Source organism: Myxine glutinosa, chromosome 1, assembly GCF_964187855.1.
Source record: "Myxine glutinosa chromosome 1, kmMyxGlut1.1, whole genome shotgun sequence".
Lineage (NCBI taxonomy): Eukaryota > Metazoa > Chordata > Myxini > Myxiniformes > Myxinidae > Myxine > Myxine glutinosa.
In genome coordinates this window covers 172,088,838-172,116,260 of record NC_136261.1, presented here as the reverse complement: position 1 = coordinate 172,116,260, position 27,423 = coordinate 172,088,838, and the positions used below count along the sequence as shown (strand labels likewise).

The following is a 27,423-nucleotide window of genomic DNA, read 5'->3' as shown; positions in this document are numbered from 1 at the left end:
AATTTGTTATAACTTGGGAAATGCATCATTCTTTTGGGCTGAAATTTGGACAGGATATTCAGAATATCACTTCCTTTAAAATGATGAAGGCTTTTGTTTATAGGAGTAGCCATTGTGGATTTATTGAAGGACAACCAAGTTTTATCTGGTAATTGGCATAATTAGCTAATTAGTGAACATTTGACATAATTTCACAAAATCCTCATCAGGTAGTAGAGTAACACATGTATAATACATGTACCAAGTTTTGTGTGAAAAGAATGATAGGTGACATAGAAGATAGAAGTAGAAATGTGTTCTTTGTTTTTCCTTGTTTTTTATTGACGGTCTAATTTATGCAAATTATATGCATGTAATATGACAAAGAAGCGTTGAAACTGGTCTGAGTTAAAGCCAAGATTATATCTTTCAAGAAAAACTGAAAATTTATGAGATATTAACTTGACTTTGTTTTTGTGTAAAGGCCTCTCAAAGGTACCTATGTAGTTTGCTCAATTTTTCACCTGTACTACACCCTTAACAAGTTCACATTTCTTACCACGATACACCTTAATAGGGGTTTTGAAGAAGTCATTTTCTCACAATGTATAACTTATAAACACACCCACGAGCCTCGTGGGGAAGGGTGGGAATTCGGAGGGAGGGTTGGGATGGGAGCAGACAGGGGAAGTGGTGGGAGGACACAGGGGAAGTGGTGGGAGGAGAAAGGGGAAGTGGTGGGAGGAGAAAGGGGAAGTGGTGGGAGGAGGAGGAGGGGAAGGGGTGGGAGGAGGAGCAGGGGAAGGGGTGGGAGGAGGAGCAGGGGAAGGGGTGGGAGGAGGAGGAGGGGAAGGGGTGGGGGAGGAGGGGAAGGGATGGGGGAGGAGGAGGAGGGGAAGAGGTGGGGGAGGAGGAGAAGGGGTGGGGGAGGAGGAGGAGGGGAAGGGGTGGGAGGAGGAGGAAAATGAGAGGGGAAGGGGTGGGAGGAGGGGAAGGGGTGGGAGGAGGAGGAGGCGAAGGGGTGGGAGGAGGAGGAGGCGAAAGGGTGGGAGGAGGAGGGGAAGGGGTGGGAGGAGGAGGAGGGGAAGGGGTGGGAGGAGGAGGAGGGGAAGGGGTGGGAGGAGGAGGAGGGGAAGGGGTGGGAGGAGGGGAAGGGGTGGGAGGAGGAGGGGGGAAGGGGTGGAGCAGGTGTCCGAAGGGAGGGAGTGGGATGTAAGGAGGAGGGAGGGGGTGGGGTTGGAGGAGGATGGAGGAAGTGGGATGGGAGGGGGTGGGAGGAAGTGGGATGGGAGGAGGTGGGAGGAAGGAGGAGAAAGGGTCAGGTGGGAAGCCGGAGGGTGAAGTGAGAGGAGGGTATGAGGGAGGGGAAGGAGTGTGAGGAGGGAGGAAAATGTGGGTTGGGAGTCCAGTGGGACGGGGTGGGTGGGAAGAGGCAGGGGAAAGGGGTGGGAGGTGGGACCCGGCGTTGCCCGGCAACGTCGGGTACCATTGCTGGTATTGTAGCGGTTGCCGCTGAGCATACACAATCGCCTTACACCTACCGATGACGCAACCAGGGAGCGATCACTGTACCGGGCTCACCCAGGCCGCCTGGGCATGCCCAGACTCGCCTTTCCCGGGCAAACGCTCCGATCGGCATGCCGCGCCTGGCTTGGGAGGCGTGGCTTCCGGCGTGACGTGTTTGATTGTGCTTATATATATTGCTACCCGATAAACGGGCCTTTCAGAGTACCCGAGTTTTCGTTTTACCAATAAAGGAGCTCGGACGAATTCCCGTCTTTTGTCGCGTCAATCCTTTCGACTTGCGTAGGAGCACAGCTCCTCACTGGTGACCCCCGACATGGACATGGCAGTTACCCTTAAATTGCCTACCTTCTGGGAGGCTCACGCGGCGGTTTGGTTCATCCAGGCAGTCTCCCAGTTTGCCCTGCGAGGCATTACCGCAGACGACACCCGCTTCCACCATGTGGTAGCGGCACTCAGCTCCGCCACCGCGGCCCGCGCCCTGAGCCTCCTCCAGCACCCGCCAGCCGCTGACAAATATGGCGCGATCAAGACGCTCCTCCTCGACGCATTCGCCCTCTCACCGGCAGAACGCGCACGACGCCTGCTCGACCTGCCCGAGCTCGGCGACACGCGCCCGTCCGAGCGGATGGACTACATGCTCTCGCTGCTAGGTGAGCACTCCTCGGATTTTCTTTTCCGGGAGCTGTTCCTCCACCAGCTACCTAGCCAGGTACGCTTCGCCCTGGCAGGCACGCAGATCACGGATCCCCGCGCCCTCGCCAGGGAAGCCGACAAGATCTCCTCGGCAGGCCAGCACATCGGGGCAGCTACCTGGAGCCCGCCGCCGTCCGAGGCGACGCCCATGGTGCCCGAGCGCCCGGTGCGGTTGGAGGCCGAACTGCCAGTGCGACTGGCGGCCGCCACGCCGCGCCGACCGATTCCAACACGACGGCCAGGGCCTCCACCTGACCAGGCATGGTGTTATTACCACGCTAGGTTCGGACAAAAGGCTCGGACATGCCGACCGCCGTGCACTTTCGGCGAGTCGGGAAACGGCCGGGCCGGCGTTCATTACCAGCCATGAGCGCCGGCCACTCGGGCAACTTGCTTTTCATCAAGGACAAAGCGTCCGGGCGGCGTTTTCTTTGTGACACCGGCGCCCAACTGACCGTCATACCCGCCTCCGAGCAGGACAGGCAGACCGCCGTTTGCGGCCCCTCCTTGGTCGCTGCCAACGGATCGACCATCCGCACCTTCGGCCCGCGCAACGTCACCCTCTGCTTCGGCAGCCAGCGCTTTAATTGGACCTTTGTGACGGCAAGCGTGCCCATGGCTTTCCTAGGTGCCGATTTCCTCTGCGCGCACGGGCTGCTAGTCGACGTAAAACGGCGTCGCCTCGTCAACGCCGAGACTTTCAGCTCCCTGGCATGCACAATGAGCAGCTCCGCGCCGACCGAACTATCATGCGCCCTCCTGGCGGCGAACGAGTTCGCTCGCCTGCTCGCAGAGTTCCCGGCCCTCACGCGGCACACGTTTTCGGCCGTCGCAGTGAGACATGGTATCGAGCACCACATACCAACTACGGGCCCGCCGGTCTACGCCAGAGCCCGCCACCTCAACCCGGCCAAACTCGCCGTGGCAAAGGCCGAGTTCGACGCATTGGAGCACCTCGGCATCGTGCGGCGCTCTGATAGCGCGTGGGCCTCACCTCTGCACATCGTGCCGAAGCCGGGGGGCAGCTGGCGCCCATCTGGCGACTACCGCCGCCTCAACGACGTTACCACCCCCGACAGGTATCCTGTCCCGCATATCCAGTGCTTTTCCACCCGTTTGGCGGGGCGGGTCATTTTCTCGAAAATTGACTTGATACGGGGATACCACCAGGTACCTGTCAGGCCGGCCGACGTCCCAAAAACGGCCGTCATCACACCTTTCGGCCCGTTCGAATTCCTGAGGATGCCGTTTGGCCTCAAGAACGCGGCCCAGGCGTTCCAGCGCTTGATGGACGGCATGCTGCGTGACCTGCCGTTCCTCTTCGTCTACCTGGACGACATCCTCGTCGCCAGCACATCCCGGGCCGAGCACCTCCTCCACCTCCGAACACTGTTCGGATGCCTCAGCGAGCATGGCTTAATCGTCAACCCGGCCAAATGCCACTTTGGCATGACGGCCGTTGACTTTTTGGGCCACCACATCACCAAGAATGGGGCCGTGCCCCTGCCAGCCAAGGTCGAGGCCATCACCAAGTTCCCGCATCCCCGCTCCATCAAGGCCCTGCAGGAGTTCCTCGGCATGGTGAATTTTTATCACCGTTTCGTGCCCCGCGCTGCTCAGCTCATGCGGCCCCTTTACGAAGCCCTCCGGGGCAAGCCGGCCAAGCATGACGTCGTCTGGTCCGCAGACATGGACGCGGCATTCACAGGCGCAAAGCTGGCCTTCACCGACGCAACGCTGCTTGCTCGACGCTCCCATCGCCCTCACTACGGACGCCTCTGACTACGCGGTGGGCGCCGTACATGAACAATGGATGAACGGGGTTTGGCAGCCATTCGCTTTTTTTAGCCGGCAACTCCGGCCGAACAAGCTTAAATATAGCACATTTGACCGCGAGCTCCTCAGTCTATACCTGGCCGTTCGCCACTTCGCCACCTCCTGGAGGGCTGCCCGTTCACGGCTTTCGTCGACCACAAGCCGTTGGTTTACGCAATGGCCAAAGTCACGGAGCCGTGTTCGGCCCGCCAGCAGCGCCACCTCTCCGCCGTGTCGGAGGTTACCACGGACATCCAGCACGTCGCCGGAAAAGACAACGCCATGGCCGACTGTCTTTCTCGGGCCAGCGCGAACGCGGTCCACCTGGGCGTGGACTTCATGCTTATGGCGGCCGACCAGACCGCCGACACCACGGTGCAAGCCCTCCGGGCGGCGGACACGGGCCTCCGCCTGGCCGACGTCCCCTTCGCGGACACTGTCCTGCTCTGTGACGTCTCCCAAGGCCAGCCTTGCCCCGTCGTGCCCATTACCTGGCAGCGCCGCATTTTCGCCTCCCTCCACGGCCTTTCTCACCCGGGCCGGAAAGCTTCCCAGAAGCTGGTGTCAGCGCATTTCGTCTGGCACGGACTTCGACGGGACGTCCGCGACTGGGCCAACGCCTGCACGGCGTGCCAGCGGGCCAAGGTCCACCGCCACACCCAGGCCCCGCTGGCACCTTTCACCGTGCCCGAACGGCATTTCGACCACGTCAACGTGGACCTGGTGGGCCCCCTTCCCCCATCATGAGGTTTCACACACCTGCTCACCATGGTGGACAGGACCACCAGGTGGCCGGAGGCCGTTCCCCTCGCTTCCACCACAACCGCCGACGTGGCGCAGGCTTTCATCGCCACCTGGGTCGCCCGTTTCGGCGCACCGGCAGACATCTCTTCGGACCGCGGTCCGCAGTTCATCTCCGAGCTTTGGGGCGCGGTCGCCCGCAACCGGGGGGTCAAGCTCCACCGTACCACGGCCTACCACCCCCAAGCCAACGGGTTGTGCGAGCGTTTTCCCCACTCCATGAAGGCCGCGCTCATGGCCGGCCTTCAGGACGGCGGTTGGGCCGACCGGCTGCCGTGGGTCCTTTTGGGCCTCCGCACGGCCCCCAAGGAGGACCTCCTGGCGTCCACCGCCGAGCTCGTCTACGGCCAGCCGCTACGCGTTACTACGCTACCGCTACCCGGGCTACCAGTCCCTGGTCCTCGGCCCGCCAGCGCTCGGACCTCCAGGAGGCCGCCCGACGGTTTGCCCCCGGTGCCAACGTCCCGCCACGGTGGCCCCCAGTCCTACGTCCCCCCAGCGCTTCGCACAGCGGAGTACGTTAAAGTGCGTCATGACGCACATCGGGGGCCACTCCGGCCGCCGTACGACGGGCCCTTCCGGGTCCTGCGACGGGACGACAAGTCCTTCGTCGTCGACGTCGGCGGCAGGTCGGACCGGATTTCGGTGGACCGCCTCAAGCCACCGCACTTGGACGTCGACCAACCACCACGGTTGGCCCTTCCTCCGCGGCGAGGCCGCCCCCCATCCACGGTTCCCCCCGCTCGACCACCCACCACCACACCGGACCCCCCCCCCCACGACCCTCCAGGGGTCGCTTCGGCCGGGTCATCAGGACCCCCCTTAAATTGACCCTGCCGGTGCAAGTCGATTCTGGGGGGGGCGCGTGTAGCGGTTGCCGCTGAGCATACACAATCGCCTTACACCTGCCGATGACGCAACCAGGGAGCGATCACTGTACCGGGCTCGCCAAGGCCGCCCGGGCATGCCCAGACTCGCCTTTCCCGGGCTCTCCCGGGCAAACGCTCCGATCGGCATGCCCCGCCCGGCTTGGGAGGCGTGGCTTCCGGCATGACGTGCTTGATTGTGCTTATATATATTGCTACCCGATAAACGGGCCTTTCAGAGTACCCGAGTTTTCGTTTTACCAATAAAGGAGCTCGGACGAATTCCCGTCTTTTGTCGCGTCAATCCTTTCGACTCGCGTAGGAGCACAGCTCCTCAGTATTATATATAACAAACATTTCCTTAAATGTCGAATCATAGACCTACAGACATTAACTTCAGAAATCAGACTGTAACAATACAATGTCTCGCGGTCTCTCGTAAATAATTTGTGACAGTTGTTTTAGCAGAGTCAGGAAAACAGATAGAGTCACTATTATACTGTCTTACAGCACTGGATGCTGCCGGTTTGCAATTTACTGGTGAAGATGCCAAGTCACGCCGTCTCTCGAAAGAATGTGCAGTATTTGTGGATGCATACCATGGAGATACAAACAGTGAGCAATTTCCTTTTATATTTTCCACCATCATTTTTCATGCAATCACTTTAAAAAATGATTTTCATACAAATAATGAAATGGGAAATGGTGCTAATATTCTCTTTATAATAGTTGAAACTCAGATATTATTTAACAGCTATTTGGAATACAATACAAGAACAAAATGTGAATTTCTCAATTTACACTGTTGTACCTCGACATTTGCGGTCCCAGCATTCATGGACCCCGTCTATTCACGGTTGATAAAATGTGACCTGCTTCTACATTTGCGGCCCTGTGCTTCGCATATTCGCGGTTTTTTGTGAGCGCAAAAAAAAAAAAATCTCCCACCAGCCACGTGCATGACAATGCTAAAAGCATCTTCCACATGTCACGCATAAAACCACTTCAGGCCACGCATAAACCATTTCCCACCACCCACATACAGTCCGTACATTACAGTTCTAAAAGCATCTTCCACACATCATGCATAAACCACCCCCCACCAGGCGATTCAACATTTACTCGTATGGGTTTTTTCACGGGTGTATTCGCAGTTTTTCTGACCTGTTTCGACATTCGCGGTACTGTCCCTTCACGCATTCGTGTTTTTTCGTGGGCGTATTTGCGTTTTTTTCACGGGTTTTTATTTTCCCAAATGAAGCACGAACCGCCAGAAGCTTATCCCCTTTTTCCCAATTGAAACAATGCCCCAATATTCACGGATTCGACATTTGTGGCATTTTTCAGGAACGTATCCTCCACGAATGTCGGGGTCCGACAGTAGTTCAAATCTCCAATCAAATTGGTTATACAAGTACTTAACTAGCAGGGGATATCCGGCAAAGCCCGGCTAGGTGAACTTTTCCCAGCGATGGCTCTGGGACATGTTGGACATCGAAAGGCTAAGGAGTTGTTGGCCTCATGGTAGATACATCTTGCCTGTGGGCCATCTCAATACACACTTTATAGCAGCCTTTGGTGGCCTCAATAAGAAAGTTAAGACCATCGTTTGGTAACATAAAACCATCCCCAAAGTCTGAATGTGGGGCATTTAGGTGCTACATATCGGCTGTGAAAGAACAACGTACAAACACACAAGCACACAAACAAACGCACACCCAAACACTTGAAAATATATTGTTACGGTGCTCGGACCGGAATCGCGCTCCTGAACACCGAATGTGTTATGGCCCGGGGTTCAGATTTACTACGAGGGGGTTAACCTCCCTTCCCTCCCGAACTTACCGGACCTGCGGCTGCCACACACGAATAACTTCGTACTTAGCAGGTTGCGAATCGGCAACTACCAACGCTGATTGGACTATCGCGCGATACCTGTACCACGTGACGGTCTTAATCGGGGAACGTATCGTACCCTCCGACGGTACACCAATTTAGATGGCCGAGCGAAAACTGTTGGTAACCGCCAGAGCAATGCTAATGCCGTTACGACTGATTGGTAACCTGGGCGCGGGCAATGGTGGATTAATGGAGGAAAAGACTTTCACAGACAGAGAAAACGTTTTAACGATTTGATTTATTTTCAAATATTTACAATGTAATTATTTCAATAGGAAAGAAAAACGAACAAGAAGCAGGAACCTAGCTTATTCTGCGCTTTATTACGATTACAACAAATAAACACTACATGGGCTCAGCCCACTTTCACGAGGGAGGGGAGGGGAACGAATGAACATTGGAAACCTGATAGCACAAAGGCTATGATGCTCCCGGATGCCTCTCCTCGCGACGGCCTCTGTCCTGCTGTTGCCACCGAGCAGCATGAACAGGTAATGGCAATCCCAGCACGGACAGGCAGAGTGAGGTCGATCGTCAGCTCGAACAAGGGCAGATGAGGTCGTGCACATGTGCACTGAGAGAGAGTCCAGCAGCCAGCAGAGGGAGACAGGCCCAAAGTCGACAAAGAGACAGACCCAGAGTGTAGCAATCTTGCAGACACGTGGTGAGTGCACAAGAGACCGGCTCAGACTCGAATAATGCAGGTGTAGAGGCCTGCGCGAGGGAGACCAGCCAAGAGCAAAATATCCACGTGCTGAGTGGGCCGAGAGATAGCGGCCAGAGAGGGAATCAATGTCTTTTAATCTCCCTTTGTTCACCCTCACTGAGCGTGGGAGGGTGGGGAGTGGGGGTGGGGGGGATCTTGGAGGTGTCCTGGCTCCATATTGGTGGAGCCCGTTACTCTGCCCCACAAGCTTCCTCAAAGTGATTCAGGCTCTGATTGGTGGGTTTCTGAACCTGGACACCATGGTGTGCCTTGGAGCCTGGTGCATTTCCTGGTAAATTATCCCTTATGAGTAGAGGACCTGTCTTTCCCTTTCCCCAACGCATAAAGACATACTAACCCGAAATAAGGGAAAGGGACTAAGATAATGGTCTGCTATGAAATAACTATTCTAGGGGACCTGTATGGTGGTTGCCATTACTTTTTAGTGGTTTCCCAAAACCACAACAATATGTATACTGTTGTTTTTTTATTATTATTAAATCCATTGATCAAGTCTAAAAGCCAATAAAAGTATGCAAAGAATCCCCATCCGAAACCATGATATTTTCTACCCTCATTAAATCACCTCTACCCACAGCCCCCTAAAAAAAATTTCTCAGTTTTTGCTTCCTGAGAGTTTGTATCCATCTTGTCTACCCCCTGCATGCTGCCCTACCCCTCATTCTTACCCACATTCCTTGTTTGTCCATGTCCGTCTATTTTTCTTATCAGCCCTGCTGTGGGTGTTCCCCCTTCTATTTCTGCTGTTCCTTTTGTTATGTTAACGCATCTTGATCCGTTCTGTATTCTCACTTTTCTATGAGCCTTGACTTTGTGTACAAAATTTTGAAATAGACATGAGGGTTTTTTAAATTCCATTGAACAATGTAGTTGTTGTAATCAACCATAATGTTTTGAATAAAGGATCGCTCTTATAACTTTAATTTTTGGGAAATTCTTGTTGTACACCACTCCTTTCCTATCCCATCTCCAGGCATAACGTCATCGCCGGGCACCAAGGGGGCCCAGCAATGACGCGTGCTGAATAGAAAGGGGGAGTACTCTTTTCACTCCATTTTCTTTCTTTTTTGTTTTCTTGTTTTCTTTCTTTCTTGTTTGTTTGGTCGGGCGTTATCTCAGCCAACCTTTGAGCTAGGAAGCTGAAATTTGGGTGCAATAGTGCGCACGTGCTTTAGCAAAACAGTGCTTTTTATTTTTTCATTAATTACTTAATTATAATCGATTTATTAAGTCCTTATCTATTTCCTTTCTTATCTGGGCAATATCTCAGGCACATTTTGAGCTAGGAAGCTGATATTTGGAAATGACAATGACCAAATGATTTGGCTGTAAAGGCTATTTTTACGCCTCTGCCGACGAAGTCGCCGGAGGCATTACGTTTTCAGGTTGTCCGTCCGGCTGTCCGTCCGTCCGTCCGTCCATCCATCCGTGATAGGTTTTCATTACCGCGATAACTTGAGAACGGCTAAAGGGATCTTAGTCAAACTTGGTGCAGGTATGTATAATGAGGTAGAGATTAACTGATTAGATTTTGGGGTCACGAGGTCATCATTATCTTGACAAATGGTCAGAGGTCATGTTAAGTAAAAAAATACTGTTACCGTGATAACTTGTGAACCAATGATGGGATTCTGACCAAATTTGGGACACTTATGTAGAATGATGTAAAGATGAACTGATTAGATTTTGGGGTCAAGAGGTCAAAGGTCAAAGTCTGTAATATGTCTAACTTGAGAACGGCTGAAGTGATCTAATTCAAACTTAGTAGAGGTATGTATAATGATGTAAAGATTAAATGATTAGAATTTGGGGTGAAGAGCTCAAATGTCAAAGTCTGTAATGGGTCTATAACTCGAGAATAACTGAAGTGCTGTAATTCAAACTTGGTACGGGTATGTATAATGATGTAAAGATTAACTGATTAGAATTTGGGTTCAAGAGGTCAAAGGTTAAAGGTCAAAGTCTGTAATAGGTCTACAACTTGAGAATGGCTGAAGGGATCTAATTCAAACTTGGTACAGATACGTATAATGATGTAAAGATGAACAGATTATATTTTGGGGTCAATCGGTCAAATGTCAGAGGCCATGTCAGTTAAAAATGTGCTAACCTGGGCACAACTGAATGGATTGAAATCAAATTTGATACAATTATTATAATGATGTAATAATGTGGGCGGAGGCATATCAGTCGGCATCGTGACGTCGAAGAGTGCCGTTCTAGTTGACTTATTGATTAATCAATTGAATCGATTAATTATTGAATTATTCGATTAGTGACTTAATTTAAAAAAATTAAGTTACAGATTCGGATAAAACGGTGGTGGTTTCGGTATTCTAGTAGCCAATTGATTAATAATTTAATTATTTTCCCATCATTTATTTATTTTCATTATCAATCACTTATTTATTTCCTTTCTCATCTGGGCAACATCTCAGGCACCTTTTGAGCTGGGAAGCTGATATTCGGACATGATAGTGAACAAGTGATGTGGCTATAAAGGACACATTTGATTTATTGACTTATCAATTAATCGATTAATTAATTATTTATTGCTTAATGAAGCTATCAATTAATTATTTAATTTCTTTCCAAAAAGTTACAGCCTCGGATGAAACACTGGTGGTTTAAGTATGATATAAGCCAATTGATTAAGAAATTGATTATTTTATGATTATTATTTATTTATTTAAATTATGCAATCAATCAAACAATTTTGGTACAACCCCCTCCCCCCCCCCCCCCCCCCGCCTACAATTCCGTCTCTATGTGCTGAATGGCACCATCGAGGGTACGTTATTTATTTATTTGGCATGGGGGCAGTGTACTTTGAATGTACCTATACTTGTAAAATATTCATTTTAAAGTATAATTGAAGTGCTCAATAAGAACAATTTCACCTTCAATAAGGGTAATAATGTACATTATACATTGCAATATTATCCAAAATAAAGTTTTCAAATCTGCCCACTCCCCTGTTCTCTGTCTATTCTTTGTTTCCCTATTTTCACCTTCTTTAGTGGGTTCAAGATAGAAAGAGAGAGAGAAGCGCCGTACAAGGTATTCGTCATCTAGGCGGTGCCCCGTTTATTCCTGCTTTCCTTATTCCTGCTTTTCCTGCATCTAGGTTTCTGCTTCACGTTATAGTTGATTCCTGCTTTATTATTTTGGTTGTTGTTTCTTCCTCCTTATATGCTGAGCCTCCTGGCCTGTCTATTAAAATCAGCACTGTTCAACATGCACAGGAGATGGCGCAATTACACTCCATTACACTCATCCCCTCTTAATGAAGAGTAACTTGACAAGTACATGACTTTGTGGTTATAATGGTTAGCCAAAACATGTGTTGGAGGAAAAGATAAGTCCTTATTTTGTTGGAACAAAATGATTTGTCAACAGACAAGGGTTGCAAGCTGTGGGGTGTAAGAATTGTAATCTAGTAATAAGTTTAGTAATACAAGTGTTCAGGTGTCGACTGTTAGAAGATCTGCATGATCAGCATTTTTTTATGTGTAAGACAAAAGGTTACCTATGGTGGTCAAGTTTGCATAAGGCCGGAATCGAGCACACGGTGGCTCAGCGTCAGTCAGTGGGCACGATACCACCAACAGCGCCTTTACAGCCATGGAAATGGCCAGCCGATGTATGGCAAAGATTTCATGTAGACCTTGCTGAACTAGAGGGACAGCAATTGCTCATAATGTTACATCGTCACTCCAAGTGGGTTGAGGTATTTCTGATGCATAAAAAAACACAAAAAGGAAAACTTTGGACATTTTGCGTAGATCGTTTTCTTCAAATGGTTTTCCAGAAGACATTTTCTCTGATAATGGACCTCAGTTCATTTCAGAAGAGTTTGGACCAGTTATGAGTAGGAATGGTGTCAGCCATACCAAGGTACCACAAATGGTATCCTGCTTCTAATGGAGAAGCTGAGTGCACACACAGTATAATTTGTCAAACATGTCCTCATCACACAGATGTTGGATATAAATTCAAGGAAATGGACCACAAATTGGCAACTTTTCTGACGATATATCAAAATACTCCTCACACCCCCATGGGGAAACACTGGCCAAGCTGTTTCTCAAAAGGGAGCCATTGACAAGTTTACTTTGTTGAAAGCAAATTTTGGCACAGTTGGTACAACAGAAGAAATTTAGACAAGCGTGTCATGATAGGAGAGAAATTAAACACAGAAGTGTAAAACTAAACCAGAAAGTCACAGTAAAAACCCATAACCATAAATGGTTGAAGTGTTTACCAGGAAGGTAGTGAGAATATGTGGGCCTCACACATATTTAGTCAAGATCTTGGGTATAGTGAGAAGGTGAGATTTGTCCACATTGGTCATATTTTGCTGACGGAATTCCAAGATAGTTGGGGCGAATCAGTTTATTCTAATGAATCAGACAGTATGGGTACAAATAGTGTACCGTGCGTCAATACGGAGCTGGTTGTACCAGAAGTAAGTCCAGAAGAAAATTATAATTCTAATAACACTCAGAGTCAGATACAGTCACGTGAAAAAGTAAGTACACCCCATGTAAAGTTTTGACTTTTTCAACATATTTCAACATACAGCTATTTGATCTTCATTTCAACAATATTGATAGATAAAGGTGATATAATATAACAAATATCATGAAACATTTACATTTTGTAGTCCATTGTATAATTTAAATAAACATAAATGCAAATTTTGCATGTGGAAAAAGTAAGTACACCCCTACATTTATCACTACTTCAAATACCGAAAATTAGAATCAGGTGCACCAGCTCAGGTGCAAATGATTAGAACATCGTTAGAGAGGATCTTGGAGGAACCTGTCTTATTTAAACCTCAGACATTTAGTTTGGTTTGCTCTTTGTTGTTGAAGTGTGCGGCGTCACCATGCCTAAATCAAAAGAGCTCTCTGAGGCCTTCAGAAAGAAGCTTATAGATGCCTACGAGTCTGGGAAGGGATTAAAAAGATCTCCAAACAATTTGAAATCAATCATTCGACTGTCCAGAAGATCATCTACAAGTGGAGAAGATTCCAAACAACTGCCAACTTGTTCAGGCCAGGCCGCCCCAGCAAGTTCAGCCCAAGAGCAGACCGCAAGATGCTGAAAAAAGTCTCTAAGAACCCCCAGAAAGTCATCACGGGACCTACAGGTAGCTCTTGCCACTGTTGATGTCAAAGTGCACGAGTCTACCATTAGAAAGAGGCTGCACAAATTTGATCTACATGGGAGGTGTGCCAGGAGGAAACCTTTGCTGTCCAGAAAGAACATCAGGGCAAGACTAAAGTTTGCCAATGAACACCTAGGCAAAGACCAGCACTTCTGGAACAATGTGCTCTGGACAGATGAGTCAAAGGTAGAACTATTTGGCCACAGTACCAGAAGACATGTTTGGCGAAAACCAAAGACAGCATTTGACCACAAGAACCTGATACCAACTGTAAAGCAAGGTGGTGGAAATATTATGGTTTGGGGCAGCTTTGCTGCATCAGGGCCTGGGCAGCTCACCATCATAGAATCCACTATGAATTCTTCATTGTACCAGAGGGTGCTTGAGGATAATGTGAGGCCATCTGTCGGAAAGTTGAAGCTCAACCGAAGGTGGACCTTGCAACATGACAATGATCCTAAACATACCAGTAAATCCACCAAGGAATGGCTGAAAAGAAAGAAATGGAGGGTTCTCGAATGGCCAAGTCGAAGCCCGGATCTAAATCCCACGGAGATGTTGTGGGGGGATTTGAAACGAGCTGTGCATGCAAGAAACCCCTCAAACATCGCACAGCTGAAAGAATTCTGCATGGAGGAGTTGGCAAAAATTTCTTCCAGTCGATGTCAGAGACAGGTAGATAGTTATAAGAAACACCTACTTGAGGTTGTTTCTGCCAAAGGGGGCAATACCACCTATTAGAGCCAAGGGTGTACTTACTTTTTCCACATGCGAAATTTGCATTTATGTTTATTTAAATTATACAATGGACGACAAAATGTAAATGTTTCATGATATTTGTTATATTATATCACCTTTATCTATCAATATTGTTGAAATGAAGATCAAATAGCTGTATGTTGAAATATGTTGAAAAAGGCGAAACTTTACATGGGGTGTACTTACTTTTTCACGTGACTGTAGATATACAGACTGAAGGTGTTGAGAGTGCAAGGCCAAGGTGAGCTTAGGAAGAAACGACATTCTCCTACCTCAGGCTGAGCATAGAATGAGCAAGTACAACTCCTTCAGCCTTCAGGTTCTCAAAGTTCTAGTCGAGAAAGATGATATCCACTTCGGAATCGGAAATTGGTGGTTAAGCTTAATCGATAAACCTGTACCAAGAACTATAGGTAAAGGAATGAAGCCTGATACTGTTTTGATGGTAATGTGATGCATGTTTAGTTATTTTCCAAATTCACATGGATGGCAGCCTAAACATTGCATCAGCATTACTATGATCAACTGATCATCAAAATCAATATCATTGGTATATGCTGACAGAAATACAGCCCACCTTTGCAAACGGCCCCTGCTGAGGTCATACGGCCCCTGCTGACCTTGGGCCTAGGAATAGTTGGAATGGGGTTTATGGTCTGTCACAATGGTAAACTTGTGACCATACAAGTATTTGTGAAATTTCTTTACCCCAAAAATCAGGGATAATGTCTCTCGTTCAATCTGAGGATGCATTTGATCAGTCGCATCGAGAGTGTGCAATGCCAAAGCAATTTGTCTCTTCTCTCGATGATCAAACACATGGGAAATCACATTTCCTATACTCCATATGCCAACTTAATCCCTCTGTTCACATCATAATGTACAGCGTACAAGCATATATAACTTCCCAACAACGTGCCTTTACACCGTTTAAATGTTATTCCACGGCATTATCCATCCATTTCAAAGGAATATCTTTCCTCAAAACCTCATATAGTATATCATGGATGATATACTACTGAGGACCAAGATGAGAATATCCTCCAGTTTGCAGACTACCACCTCCATTCCTTGCAGAATTTGGTTCATTACCCCTTGAATGATTTTTGGAACCCTGGTGTTGGGCTAGCGGCTAGGGTGCCAGCTTAGGATCCTAGAATACTGGGTTCGAATCCCGGTCGATCGCTGAATTAACGCCAGGGGGGTTGACTCAGCCTGTCATCCTTCCGAGGTCGGCAAATTGAGTACCAGTTCACTGGTAATTCCCTGTTTGTCGTTAAAGGCGGCAAAAAGGGTTGGCGGCGGGAAGGGCATCCGGCCGTAAAACATTGCTTCAAAAAGGGGACCAAAACACAACAACAACCACGGTCCCCGAAAAAGGCCAACCCCCGCTTGCGGGGAAAAATGGCCTCTAAAGGTGGTTTTTACCCCTTGAATGATTCCAGGAGCAGAAGACACTTCAAAAGGCGATCGATTAAACTGAAATAGACCTCTATGTGAATTTCCTGTCAAATATGACTTAGACTTAGACTTAAAAATATGACTTAGTCCAAGGAGCATTTGTTACACACAGCAAATGGCAGAGATGAGCAAATTTTTCTGCAGTGCAATAAAAACTAGAAAACATCTGAAAATATAAAGCATCCACATCCAATTTGGATTTGGACTTCTTCTTCTTCTTCTTCTTCTTCTTCTGTATGCTAAACACGACAAAAACAGCGAAATAAATTAAAAACAAGTACAGATACATTCAAAGTACACCGACCCCATGCCAAATAAATAGATAACATCTTCCAGCATGCGACATTGCCAGGGCACCCGGCCATACCGCAGTGCAGCACCGACAGATGGTATTGGGAGGAAGAGGTGTACAATAATTGATTGATTAATTGTGTAATTAAAATCAATAAACAATGATCATAAAATAATTTCTTAATCAGTTGGCTAATAACATACTTCAACCACCAGTGTTTCATCCGAAGCTGTAACTTTTTGAAAAATAATTAAATCAGTCATTAATCGAAAAAATTAAATATTTAACTGATTAATTGATTAATAAATAAATCAAAAATATCCTTTATAGCCACATCACTTGGTCACTGTCATGTCTGAATATCAGCTTCCTAGCTCAAAAGGTGCCTGAGATATTGATTGCCCAGATGAGAAAGAAAATAAATAAGTGATCATTAACGAAAATAAATAAATAATAATCGTAAAATAATTAAATTATTAATCACTCAGCTAATAAAATACCTAAACCACCACAGTTTCATCCGAATCTGTAACTTAAAAAAAGTCATTAATCGAATAATTAAATAATTAATCGATTAATTGATTGATCAATAAATCAAAAATACCCTTTACAGCCAAATCACTTGGTCATTGTCATGTCCAAATATGTTGATTTTAGGCAACCTTGATCCTTTGACATTAAAGGCAATATGCTTCAGTGAGTGCAAGCCGTGCTCGAATTTCAAGTCAATCAGATGGAAAATGATGATTTTATGCAACCTTGACCTTTTGATCTAAAAAAACAATCGGCTTCTAGCTTTTGATTGGTTGGTGAACTGCTTCAGTTATTCAATATGCAAATTCTTAAAATTTCATGTCAATTGGATGAAAATTGACTATTTTATGTAAGTTTGACCTTTTGACCAAATTACTAATTTGTCTTCTCCATATTCTCAAAATAAAGTGTTGAAAATTTCATGGCAAAAGCTCAAATGGTAAAAAGGTTATAGCCCAGACAAACACAAATGCACACACACATACACACACACAAACACACACACGTGATTGCAAAAACCCCAACCCCCACTGTGCGGGGTAGGGGCTAACTGGATATCTGCCATCACAAAACGATCGCCAAGGGTAAGCCTCCCCTTTTTTCAGACTACCATATGACCTTGACCTGCTACATTTTGGGGTCGAGTGTAAATTAAGAAAATGTGTCCCCCATCTACAATCTATCTATAAAACTGAACATCATGAAAATAAGAGGAAAATTATTCAAGTTACGATCAAAAAGGTGATTTTTGTTAATTAAGTCACAAATCCGAAAAATGTATTCAAGGACACGAAAAAAATATCAGGTGCACAACTTCAGTGCAAGTAACTTGTTATAATGCAAGAACATCCTGGAAGGCCAAGTGGTCTTTGAGATTCCGAATTGGCAAAATTGAGTGATGACAAAAAAACGCATTATTTGTCAGACTGCCATTTGACCTTGACCTTTAACTTGGAGGGTTATGATGTAAATTAACCATAAGTGCGATATCAACATATATCTTGCCCTGGGATATCAAGAGAGGGTAATTTTTTCCGATCAAACAAAATTAGTTGAGCTCTGGTGAAACATGGTAAAATGTTTATAATTAGGTCATGACCTCACAATTAGGTCAAGTTCAATAAAGACAATCCCGCATACTTTGTATTCCCATTATCGATGCTAAATTTCTTTAATAGTTATAAGCCTTCCCCTATCCCACAAGAAGAGGCTTAAAAAGTTCTACACTTTCAGAAACTCATAAGATATCACAAAGTCCTAAGACAGACAACCTGTTACAAAAACAATGGCTTGTGTAAGTTGTAATGCCCAATTCGAATATTATTCATCAGATTCTTTCTTTCATGAGTTCAGACAGAAAAAGGGAGCCAATGCCATTGTTGAGGTAGAACACTTTTGTAATGGAAACCAGCATTTGATCTCTCCTGGGGATATGGGCAGGAATTACATTTCTTATTGTTTTAGTAAGGTTCAGAACTCAGAAAGTTGTGGGTTTCAAGGAAATCGAGGACAGAATGGGATTATACTTGTATGTCATTTCCAGAATGCATTCCAGAATGGGAGGCAATCCATATTTGTGGGACTACCATTCCAAGCCTTTGTGGTTTTCAATTTCCCATTTTTGGGAACCAAAACAATGGAGAAAATTAATACTGTAAACATACTTGACAGAATTTTGCACATTTCTTGACATACAGTCATGTGAAAAAGTAAGTACACTCCATGTAAAGTTTTAACTTTTTCAACATATTTCAACATACAGCTATTTGATCTTCATTTCAACAATATTGATAGATAAAGGTGATATAATATAACAAATATCATGAAACATTTACATTTTGTAGTCCATTGTATAATTTAAATAAACATAAATGCAAATTTCGCATGTGGAAAAAGTAAGTACACCCTTGGCTCCAATAGGTGGTATTGCCCCCTTTGGCAGAAACAACCTCAAGTAGGCGTTTCTTATAACTCTCTTCCAGTCTCTGACATCGACTGGGAGAAATTTTTGCCCACTCCTCCATGCAGAATTATTTCAGCTGTGCGATGTTTGAGGGGTTTCTTGCATGCACAGCTCGTTTCAAATCCCCCCACAACATCTCGATGGGATTTAGATCCGGGCTTTGACTTGGCCATTCCAGAACCCTCCATTTCTTTCTTTTCAGCCATTCCTTGGTGGATTTACTGGTATGTTTAGGGTCATTGTCATGTTGCAAGGTCCACCTTCGGTTGAGCTTCAACTTCCCGACAGATGGCCTCACATTATCCTCAAGCACCCTCTGGTACAATGAAGAATTCATAGTGGATTCTATGATAGTGAGCTGCCCAGGCCCTGATGCAGCAAAGCTGCCCCAAACCATAATATTTCCACCACCATGCTTTATAGTTGGTATCAGGTTCTTGTGGTCAAATGCTGTCTTTGGTTTTCGCCAAACATGTCTTCTGGTACTGTGGTCAAATAGCTCTACCTGACTCATCTGTCCAGAGCACATTGTTCCAGAAGTGCTGGTCTTTGCCTCGGTGTTCATTCGCAAATTTTAGTCTTGCCCTGATGTTCTTTCTGGACAGCAAATGTTTCCTCCTGGCACACCTCCCATGTAGATCAAATTTGTGCAGCCGCTTTCTCATGGTAGACTCATGCACTTTGACATAAACAGTGGCAAGAGCTACCTGTCCGTCCTGTGATGACATTCTTGGGTTCTTAGAGACGTCTTTCAGCATCTTGCGGTCTGCTCTCGGGCTGAACTTGCTGGGGCGGCCTGGCCTGAACAAGTTGGCAGTTGTTGGGAATCTTCTCCACCTGTAGATGATCTTCTGGACAGTCGAATGATTGATTTCAAATTGTTTGGAGATCTTTTGAAATCCCTTCCCAGACTCGTTGGCATCTATAACCTTCTTTCTGAAGGCCTCAGAGAGCTCTTTGATCTCGGCATGGTGACGCCGCACACTTCAACAACAAAGAGCAAACCAAACTAAATGTCTGAGGTTTAAATAAGACAGGTTCCTCCAAGATCCTCTCTAACGATGTTCTAATCATTTGCACCTGAGCTGGTGCACCTGATTCTAATTTTAGGTATTTGAAGTAGTGATAAATGTAAGGGTGTACTTACTTTTTCCACATGCAAAATTTGCATTTATGTTTATTTAAATTATGCAATGGACTACAAAATGTAAATGTTTCATGATATTTGTTATATAATATCACCTTTATCTATCAATATTGTTGAAATGAAGATCAAATAGCTGTATGTTGAAATATGTTGAAAAAGTCAAAACTTTACATGGGGTGTACTTACTTTTTCACGTGACTGTATGTACATTTTTCATTTCTTGACATATGCACTTCGACATATTTATTAGTCAACAACTTTCCCAAAAAAATACAGACTTCGACATATTTATTAGTCAACAACTTTCCCAAAAACAATACAGACTTCGACATCTTTATTAGTGACTTAAAGGTAAAAAGAAAATATAAAATAAACAAATATGCATTACACAAGAGGTTTTAATTTCATGAAGAGCTATTTTGATTTTCCTTTAAACTTTGCTGATGACTCCGTCCTCTGCCGTGACATCCCTCTTCCACCAGACAGGCAGGCCGCAGCCTCTTCCCTCTCTTCAGACCTTGAAACATCTACTTTCTCAACATTATTCTTGAGGAAGTTCAGTCATTCAAACTCCTGGATCTAAGTACCAGCCATTATCTTTCTTGGGCAAACCACATTTAAAAGTTGGCCTCCAAAGACAACCGTCGACTGGGCATTCTCCATCAGTCAAAGTCATTCCTTGACACACCTGAACTCCTATCCACCCACAAGGCCTTCATCCACAGCTTAATGGAGTAGTACTCTCCCCTCTGGCCTGGCTCCCCTGCCTCCCATCTTGCTCAGCTTGAGGCTGTGGAAACCAAGGCTTTCAAGATTATTGGAATCGACCACACTGAAGCTGAGTCTCTATGTCTCTTGCTGAAGTCGGTCTATCACTTCACCATCGCAGACAGGTCTGAGATCTATGTCTTCTACTGCCTCCTTTCTGGTCTTACACCCTCTGCTCTTTCCGTGCTTGTCCCTCCAGGTTTCTGCTGTACTCACATGGCCAACCATCAACCCCCTTCTGGTGAAAGTACATAAATCCATGATCACTGCTCACCTCCACTCATTTGTTCCTCTTTTTCCTACCTGTGGAATCAACTTCCACATCATCTTGTTGAGGTTATTCAAGGCTATCACAAAATGCAGAAACATACTGGTCGGCAAGGTGTGGATGCTCCCATCCTATACTATCGGTATGTATGCTGATGACATTTTTGCTTTGTTTGAGTGTCAGATGGCATGTGACGCATTCTTGACACAGCTCAACACTCTCCATCCAGCGCTGAAGTTCACCATGCAGCTGGAATCTTCAAACACTTCACCATTCTTGGACGTGGTGGCCGAAAGATCCGCACGTGGTTTCACTACATCCATCTACCGGACGCCGACCTTCACTGGGCAGTATACTCGCTGGGATTCCTACAGCTCCACGAGATACAATTGCCTTGATCAACATCTTTGTGAACAGAGTTCGGAGGATTTGTTCACCTTGTAATCTTCCTGCTGAAATGGACAAAATCATGAATATACTCGGTGACAATGGTTATCCGGAGTATATAATCAAGAGATGTGCCCAAGTTTCTCAACATAACAAAGGAACACAAGATCGGTCCTGAGAAATGTCCGGTATGTATCAGGATGCCATGGAAAGGACAATCATCACAAAGGTTTGAAGAACAAATCAAACATACGGTATCAAATACGTACCTGGCTGTGTAAGCTCGAGTAATCTTCACCTCTTGCCGTCTGCTCACATCAGTCAACAAGGATGTGCTTCCCACCTCACAAATTAGCAAAGTTATCGACGAGTTTAAGTGCCAATGTGAAGCTCGGTACATGGGCCGGACAACCCAAAGGTTAGCTGATGGTATCAAACAACATGTCTCTCTGGCGATTTGAGGAAATAACTTGGGAGTGATGACTCGACTGGTACGAGCATGCAAGAACGTTCAAGGACCGTCGACCATTTTTCTTCTTCTTCTTCCATTGCACGGCACTTGCCTACCACCCCTGATTGTGCAGACCAGCACAATGCAGATATGTTCAACATATTGAGCCGAGGTCGCAGGACGTTACATCTACGTATGTTAGAACCTTCATCCATTACACGGACCCTACATTGTGTCATCAAAAGGAATTGGTACATTCTCTCATTCTCTTTCAACACGGAAAGATTAATGGTATGTCTGCAAATGGTGAGTCCCCGGCTTTGGGGGAACCTCATCCCCCCTCCCTCCAATGTAATGATGCAAATGGTGCATCATCACTGACAGCGCCACTCCAGCCAATCGGAGCCAGGGACAGTGGTGACTGAGTCAACCAATGGGTGTTCAGAACACCACTGACATCATGACTGAGGAACCAATCAGTGTTGCGGTTACTTAGACATGCTTATAAATGCACTAGTTCGCATCTCTTCCAGTCTCTTTGCTGTGAATCGCCTTGAAGAGCACAGCACGAAAAGCTTTGGTGTTATTGTCATTATGTCATCTTTGTTTTTTTTGTATATTAAAATCGAATCAATTCGTCCTTGTCACTCACTCAACCTGCCCACCAAATTTGGCCCGAATTCGTTAACAACTTGAGATATCCTGCTCACGGCCAAACAAACAGACAGACTGGGGTTAAAACATAACCTCCGTCTACCTTTAGTGGTGGAAGTAATAAACATTTTGATCATGTCACTTTGTTAACAAATGCAATATGGAGTCATGCATGAGCATAAATCGGTGTACTTTTTAGTGGATCACAAAAACATTAGTGGACAAAAGACAAAGCCAAACAGTCTTTGTTTGAACATTTGACAGTTATATTGCCAAACAGTTATATTGAAATAGTTTGAAAACCTTTGATTGCCGATTGACGTCGTTGCTATAGATTGCTGAGGTTTTCATTTATTTTATTATGTATTTTTGATAGACCTTTGTGTGTATATGATGACATGGTTCACTGACTGAGTGTACAGAATTTGGAATTGAGGAACAGATCGGTCACATTGATTATTATCTCAGTGGAGGAGAAGATCAACCGGGATGCCCAAACACCCTACTCAAGCGTGAGCATATCCCAATGTTTTCTTCTTATATTGCAATTCTACTTTATATTAGAGATAGTTGTTGCTGTATTGCAATTCAACTTTATATTAGAGATAGTTGTTGCTGTATTGCAATTCAACTTTATATTAGAGATAGTTGTTGCTGTATTGCAATTCAACTTTATATTAGAGATATTTGTTGCTAAATTGCAATTCAACTTTATATTAGAGATATTTGTTGCTAAATTGCAATTCAAATTTATATTAGAGATAGTTGTTGCTATATTGCAATTCAAATTTATATTAGAGATAGTTGTTGCTATATTGCAATTCAACTTTATATTAGAGATATTTGTTGCTAAATTGCAATTCAACTTTATATTAGAGATAGTTGTTGCTATATTGCAATTCAACTTTATATTAGAGATATTTGTTGCTAAATTGCAATTCAACTTTATATGAGAGATAGTTGTTGCTATATTGCAATTCAAATTTATATTAGAGATAGTTGTTGCTATATTGCAATTCAACTTTATATTAGAGATATTTGTTGCTAAATTGCAATTCAACTTTATATTAGAGATAGTTGTTGCTATATTGCAATTCAAATTTATATTAGAGATAGTTGTTGCTATATTGCAATTATACTTTATATTAGAGATAGTTGTTGCTATATTGCAATTCTACTTTATAATAGAGATAGTTGTTGCTATATTGCAATTCAACTTTATATTAGAGATAGTTGTTGCTGTATTGCAATTCAACTTTATATTAGAGATAGTTGTTGCTGTATTGCAATTCAACTTTATATTAGAGATAGTTGTTGCTGTATTGCAATTCTACTTTATAATAGAGATAGTTGTTGCTAAATTGCAATTCAACTTTATATTAGAGATAGTTGTTGCTATATTGCAATTCTACTTTATAATAGAGATAGTTGTTGCTATATTGCACTTCAACTTTATATTAGAGATAGTTGTTGCTGTATTGCAATTCAACTTTATATTAGAGATAGTTGTTGCTAAATTGCAATTCAACTTTATAATAGAGATAGTTGTTGCTAAATTGCAATTCAACTTTATATTAGAGATAGTTGTTGCTATATTGCAATTCTACTTTATAATAGAGATAGTTGTTGCTATATTGCACTTCAACTTTATATTAGAGATAGTTGTTGCTGTATTGCAATTCTACTTTATATTAGAGATAGTTGTTGCTGTATTGCAATTCTACTTTATATTAGAGATATTTGTTGCTAAATTGCAATTCAAATTTATATTAGAGATAGTTGTTGCTATATTGCAATTCAACTTTATATTAGAGATATTTGTTGCTAAATTGCAATTCAACTTTATATTAGAGATATTTGTTGCTAAATTGCAATTCAACTTTATATTAGAGATAGTTGTTGCTATATTGCAATTCAAATTTATATTAGAGATAGTTGTTGCTATATTGCAATTCAACTTTATATTAGAGATATTTGTTGCTAAATTGCAATTCAACTTTATATTAGAGATATTTGTTGCTAAATTGCAATTAAACTTTATATTAGAGATATTTGTTGCTAAATTGCAATTCAAATTTATATTAGAGATAGTTGTTGCTGTATTGCAATTCAAATTTATATTAGAGATAGTTGTTGCTATATTGCAATTCAACTTTATATTAGAGATAGTTGTTGCTATATTGCAATTCAACTTTATATTAGAGATAGTTGTTGCTGTATTGCAATTCAACTTTATATTAGAGATAGTTGTTGCTATATTGCAATTCAACTTTATATTAGAGATAGTTGTTGCTGTATTGCAATTCAACTTTATATTAGAGATAGTTGTTGCTGTATTGCACTTCAACTTTATATTAGAGATAGTTGTTGTTGTATTGCAATTCAACTTTATATTAGAGATAGTTGTTGCTATATTGCAATTCAACTTTATATGAGAGATAGTTGTTGCTGTATTGCAATTCAACTTTATATTAGAGATAGTTGTTGCTGTATTGCAATTCAACTTTATATTAGAGATAGTTGTTGCTATATTGCAATTCAACTTTATATTAGAGATAGTTGTTGCTGTATTGCAATTCAACTTTATATTAGAGATAGTTGTTGCTATATTGCACTTCAACTTGATATTAGAGATAGTTGTTGCTATATTGCACTTCAACTTTATATTAGAGATAGTTGTTGCTATATTGCAATTCAACTTTATATTAGAGATCTTTGTTGCTGTATTGCAATTCAACTTTATATTAGAGATAGTTGTTGCTATATTGCAATTCAACTACATATTAAAGATAGTTGTTGCTGTATTGCAATTCAACTTTATATTAGAGATAGTTGTTGCTGTATTGCACTTCAACTTTATATTAGAGATAGCTGTTGCTGTATTGCAATTCAACTTTATATTAGAGATAGTTGTTGCTATATTGCACTTCAACTTTATATTGGAGATAGTTGTTGCTATATTGCACTTCAACTTTATATTAGAGATAGTTGTTGCTATATTGCACTTCAACTTTATATTAGAGATAGTTGTTGCTATATTGCAATTCAACTTTATATTAGAGATAGTTGTTGCTGTATTGCACTTCAACTTTATATTAGAGATAGTTGTTGCTGTATTGCAAATCTACTTTATATTAGAGATATTTGTTGCTATATTGCACTTCAACTTTATATTAGAGATAGTTGTTGCTATATTGCAATTCTACTTTATATTAGAGATATTTGTTGCTATATTGCAATTCAACTTTATATTAGAGATAGTTGTTGCTGTATTGCAATTCAACTTTATATTAGAGATAGTTGTTGCTGTATTGCAATTCAACTTTATATTAGAGATAGTTGTTGCTGTATTGCACTTCAACTTTATATTAGAGATAGTTGTTGCTGTATTGCAATTCTACTTTATATTAGAGATATTTGTTGCTATATTGCACTTCAACTTTATATTAGAGATAGTTGTTGCTGTATTGCAATTCTACTTTATATTAGAGATAGTTGTTGCTATATTACAATTCAAATTTATATTAGAGATAGTTGTTGCTGTATTGCAATTCTACTTTATATTAGAGATATTTGTTGCTATATTGCAATTCAAATTTATATTAGAGATAGTTGTTGCTGTATTGCAATTCTACTTTATATTAGAGATATTTGTTGCTATATTGCAATTCAACTTTATATTAGAGATAGTTGTTGCTGTATTGCAATTCTACTTTATATTAGAGATATTTGTTGCTATATTGCAATTCAAATTTATATTAGAGATAGTTGTTGCTGTATTGCAATTCTACTTTATATTAGAGATAGTTGTTGCTATATTGCAATTCAACTTTATATTCCAGATATTTGTTGCTTCTCTCAAACTCCTTCCATCCCCCCTCCCATACCTACTTTCCATCACCGCTGCTGCCATAGCAATATTTCAAAAGCAGAACCATATGGAATGAGGGTCTTCATGGAATATGCTATTATAATTGTCATTAGTGTGAGATATTCCCAAAAAATGGTGTTTTGCAATATAAATATCACGATATTTATCATAATGTATTTTGGATGATAATTTTCGTTAATGCTGCGCTTTGCCTTAGTTCCTTATGTCATGGTGTTATGACTCTAAGTAGATATACACTACCGGTCAAAAGTTTTAGAACACCTCAATTTTTCCAGTTTTTATTGAAATTTACGCAGTTTAATGTCTAGTGAATAACCTGAAATGTTACAAACCAGTGGTGTAGTCTAGTTTTTTGTAGTGGGTATACTGTGATTTTTCCCTTCCAGACTCATAGTCACCCGTCCCAGAGCGACCCGGAGCGACACCCGTCCTGAAGCGACACCCCATAAGCACCACCACACTCACTAATGCATACAGTATGTATCTACACGTAATTGAGAGCATTCTGAAAGACTGGTTATGTGTTATCAACATCAATTTATTTTCAATTTTTTAGCAACAAGACTCAGCCAGTTAAGAGCTATTTAGCTTAGATGTTATGTGAATGTGTTAACAAATAAAGGTTGAAAAGGCACTTAACATCATCAAAGTATCCATACTGGGTTCACTGTGTTAGTCCACAAGCCCTGGAAAAAGGATGGAACACTAACAGACAGCCCAGCTCCTGTTCCACCTGGTTTGCTGGCAGTGTGCTTGGGGTGGGGTAAGAAGGGGAGGGTGGGTAGCCTGGTAGTCTACAAAGCTTTCCAAATACGTTTGTTTTCTCCTTTATTGATTCACATTATTTTCGTGCCGAGAATGACCGCGAGGCGCTAAGCAACTGTGTGGTTGTTCCTTGGTAGGTGACGTCAGATCTGGGTCACAGGTCACGGAAGCCCCAATGCCATGAGTCAGTGCTTCTTAACACAGACGGGGTGAATTTTATCAAATCAAATTTTATTCATATAGTGCATTTTATGAATGAAAGTTATTTATATAGCGCATTTTATGAATGAAAGTGTGAAAGTTCTGTCACGAAACTATGTTGTTACGTATCCTCGCGCATTTTTAAGTGGGTATACGGAAATCCTGGACCATTCCTAGTGAGTATACGGCGTATACCTGCGTATCACGTAGACTACACCACTGGTTACAACGGTAAGCAGTAAACTGCTCGAGGTTTAAAAAAAAAGTTTAGGTTAGCAAAAACAGGGAAATAATGTAAATTGCACAGTTATATTGTAAAAAAAGGCCTTCTTCAGGGAACAAGTAATGGGTTAACAACTTACAGCTATTCTGCAGCAATGTAAGTAAATTAAGCCTTG

General features: G+C 43.4%; 1 protein-coding gene across 4 annotated transcripts in view; it reads left to right on the top strand.

Moving 5' to 3' along the window:
- Positions 1-27,423, top strand: part of LOC137431271 (lipase member H-like) — a 133,655-nt gene that overhangs the window by 63,491 nt on the left and 42,741 nt on the right. For all 4 annotated transcript variants that reach the window (XM_068122424.2, XM_068122404.2, XM_068122431.2 and 1 more), the window contains exons 6-7: positions 6,192-6,296; positions 22,590-22,679. In XM_068122424.2, coding sequence (XP_067978525.2) covers positions 6,192-6,296; positions 22,590-22,679 — 195 coding nt within the window. The remainder of the gene's footprint in view (positions 1-6,191; positions 6,297-22,589; positions 22,680-27,423) is intronic.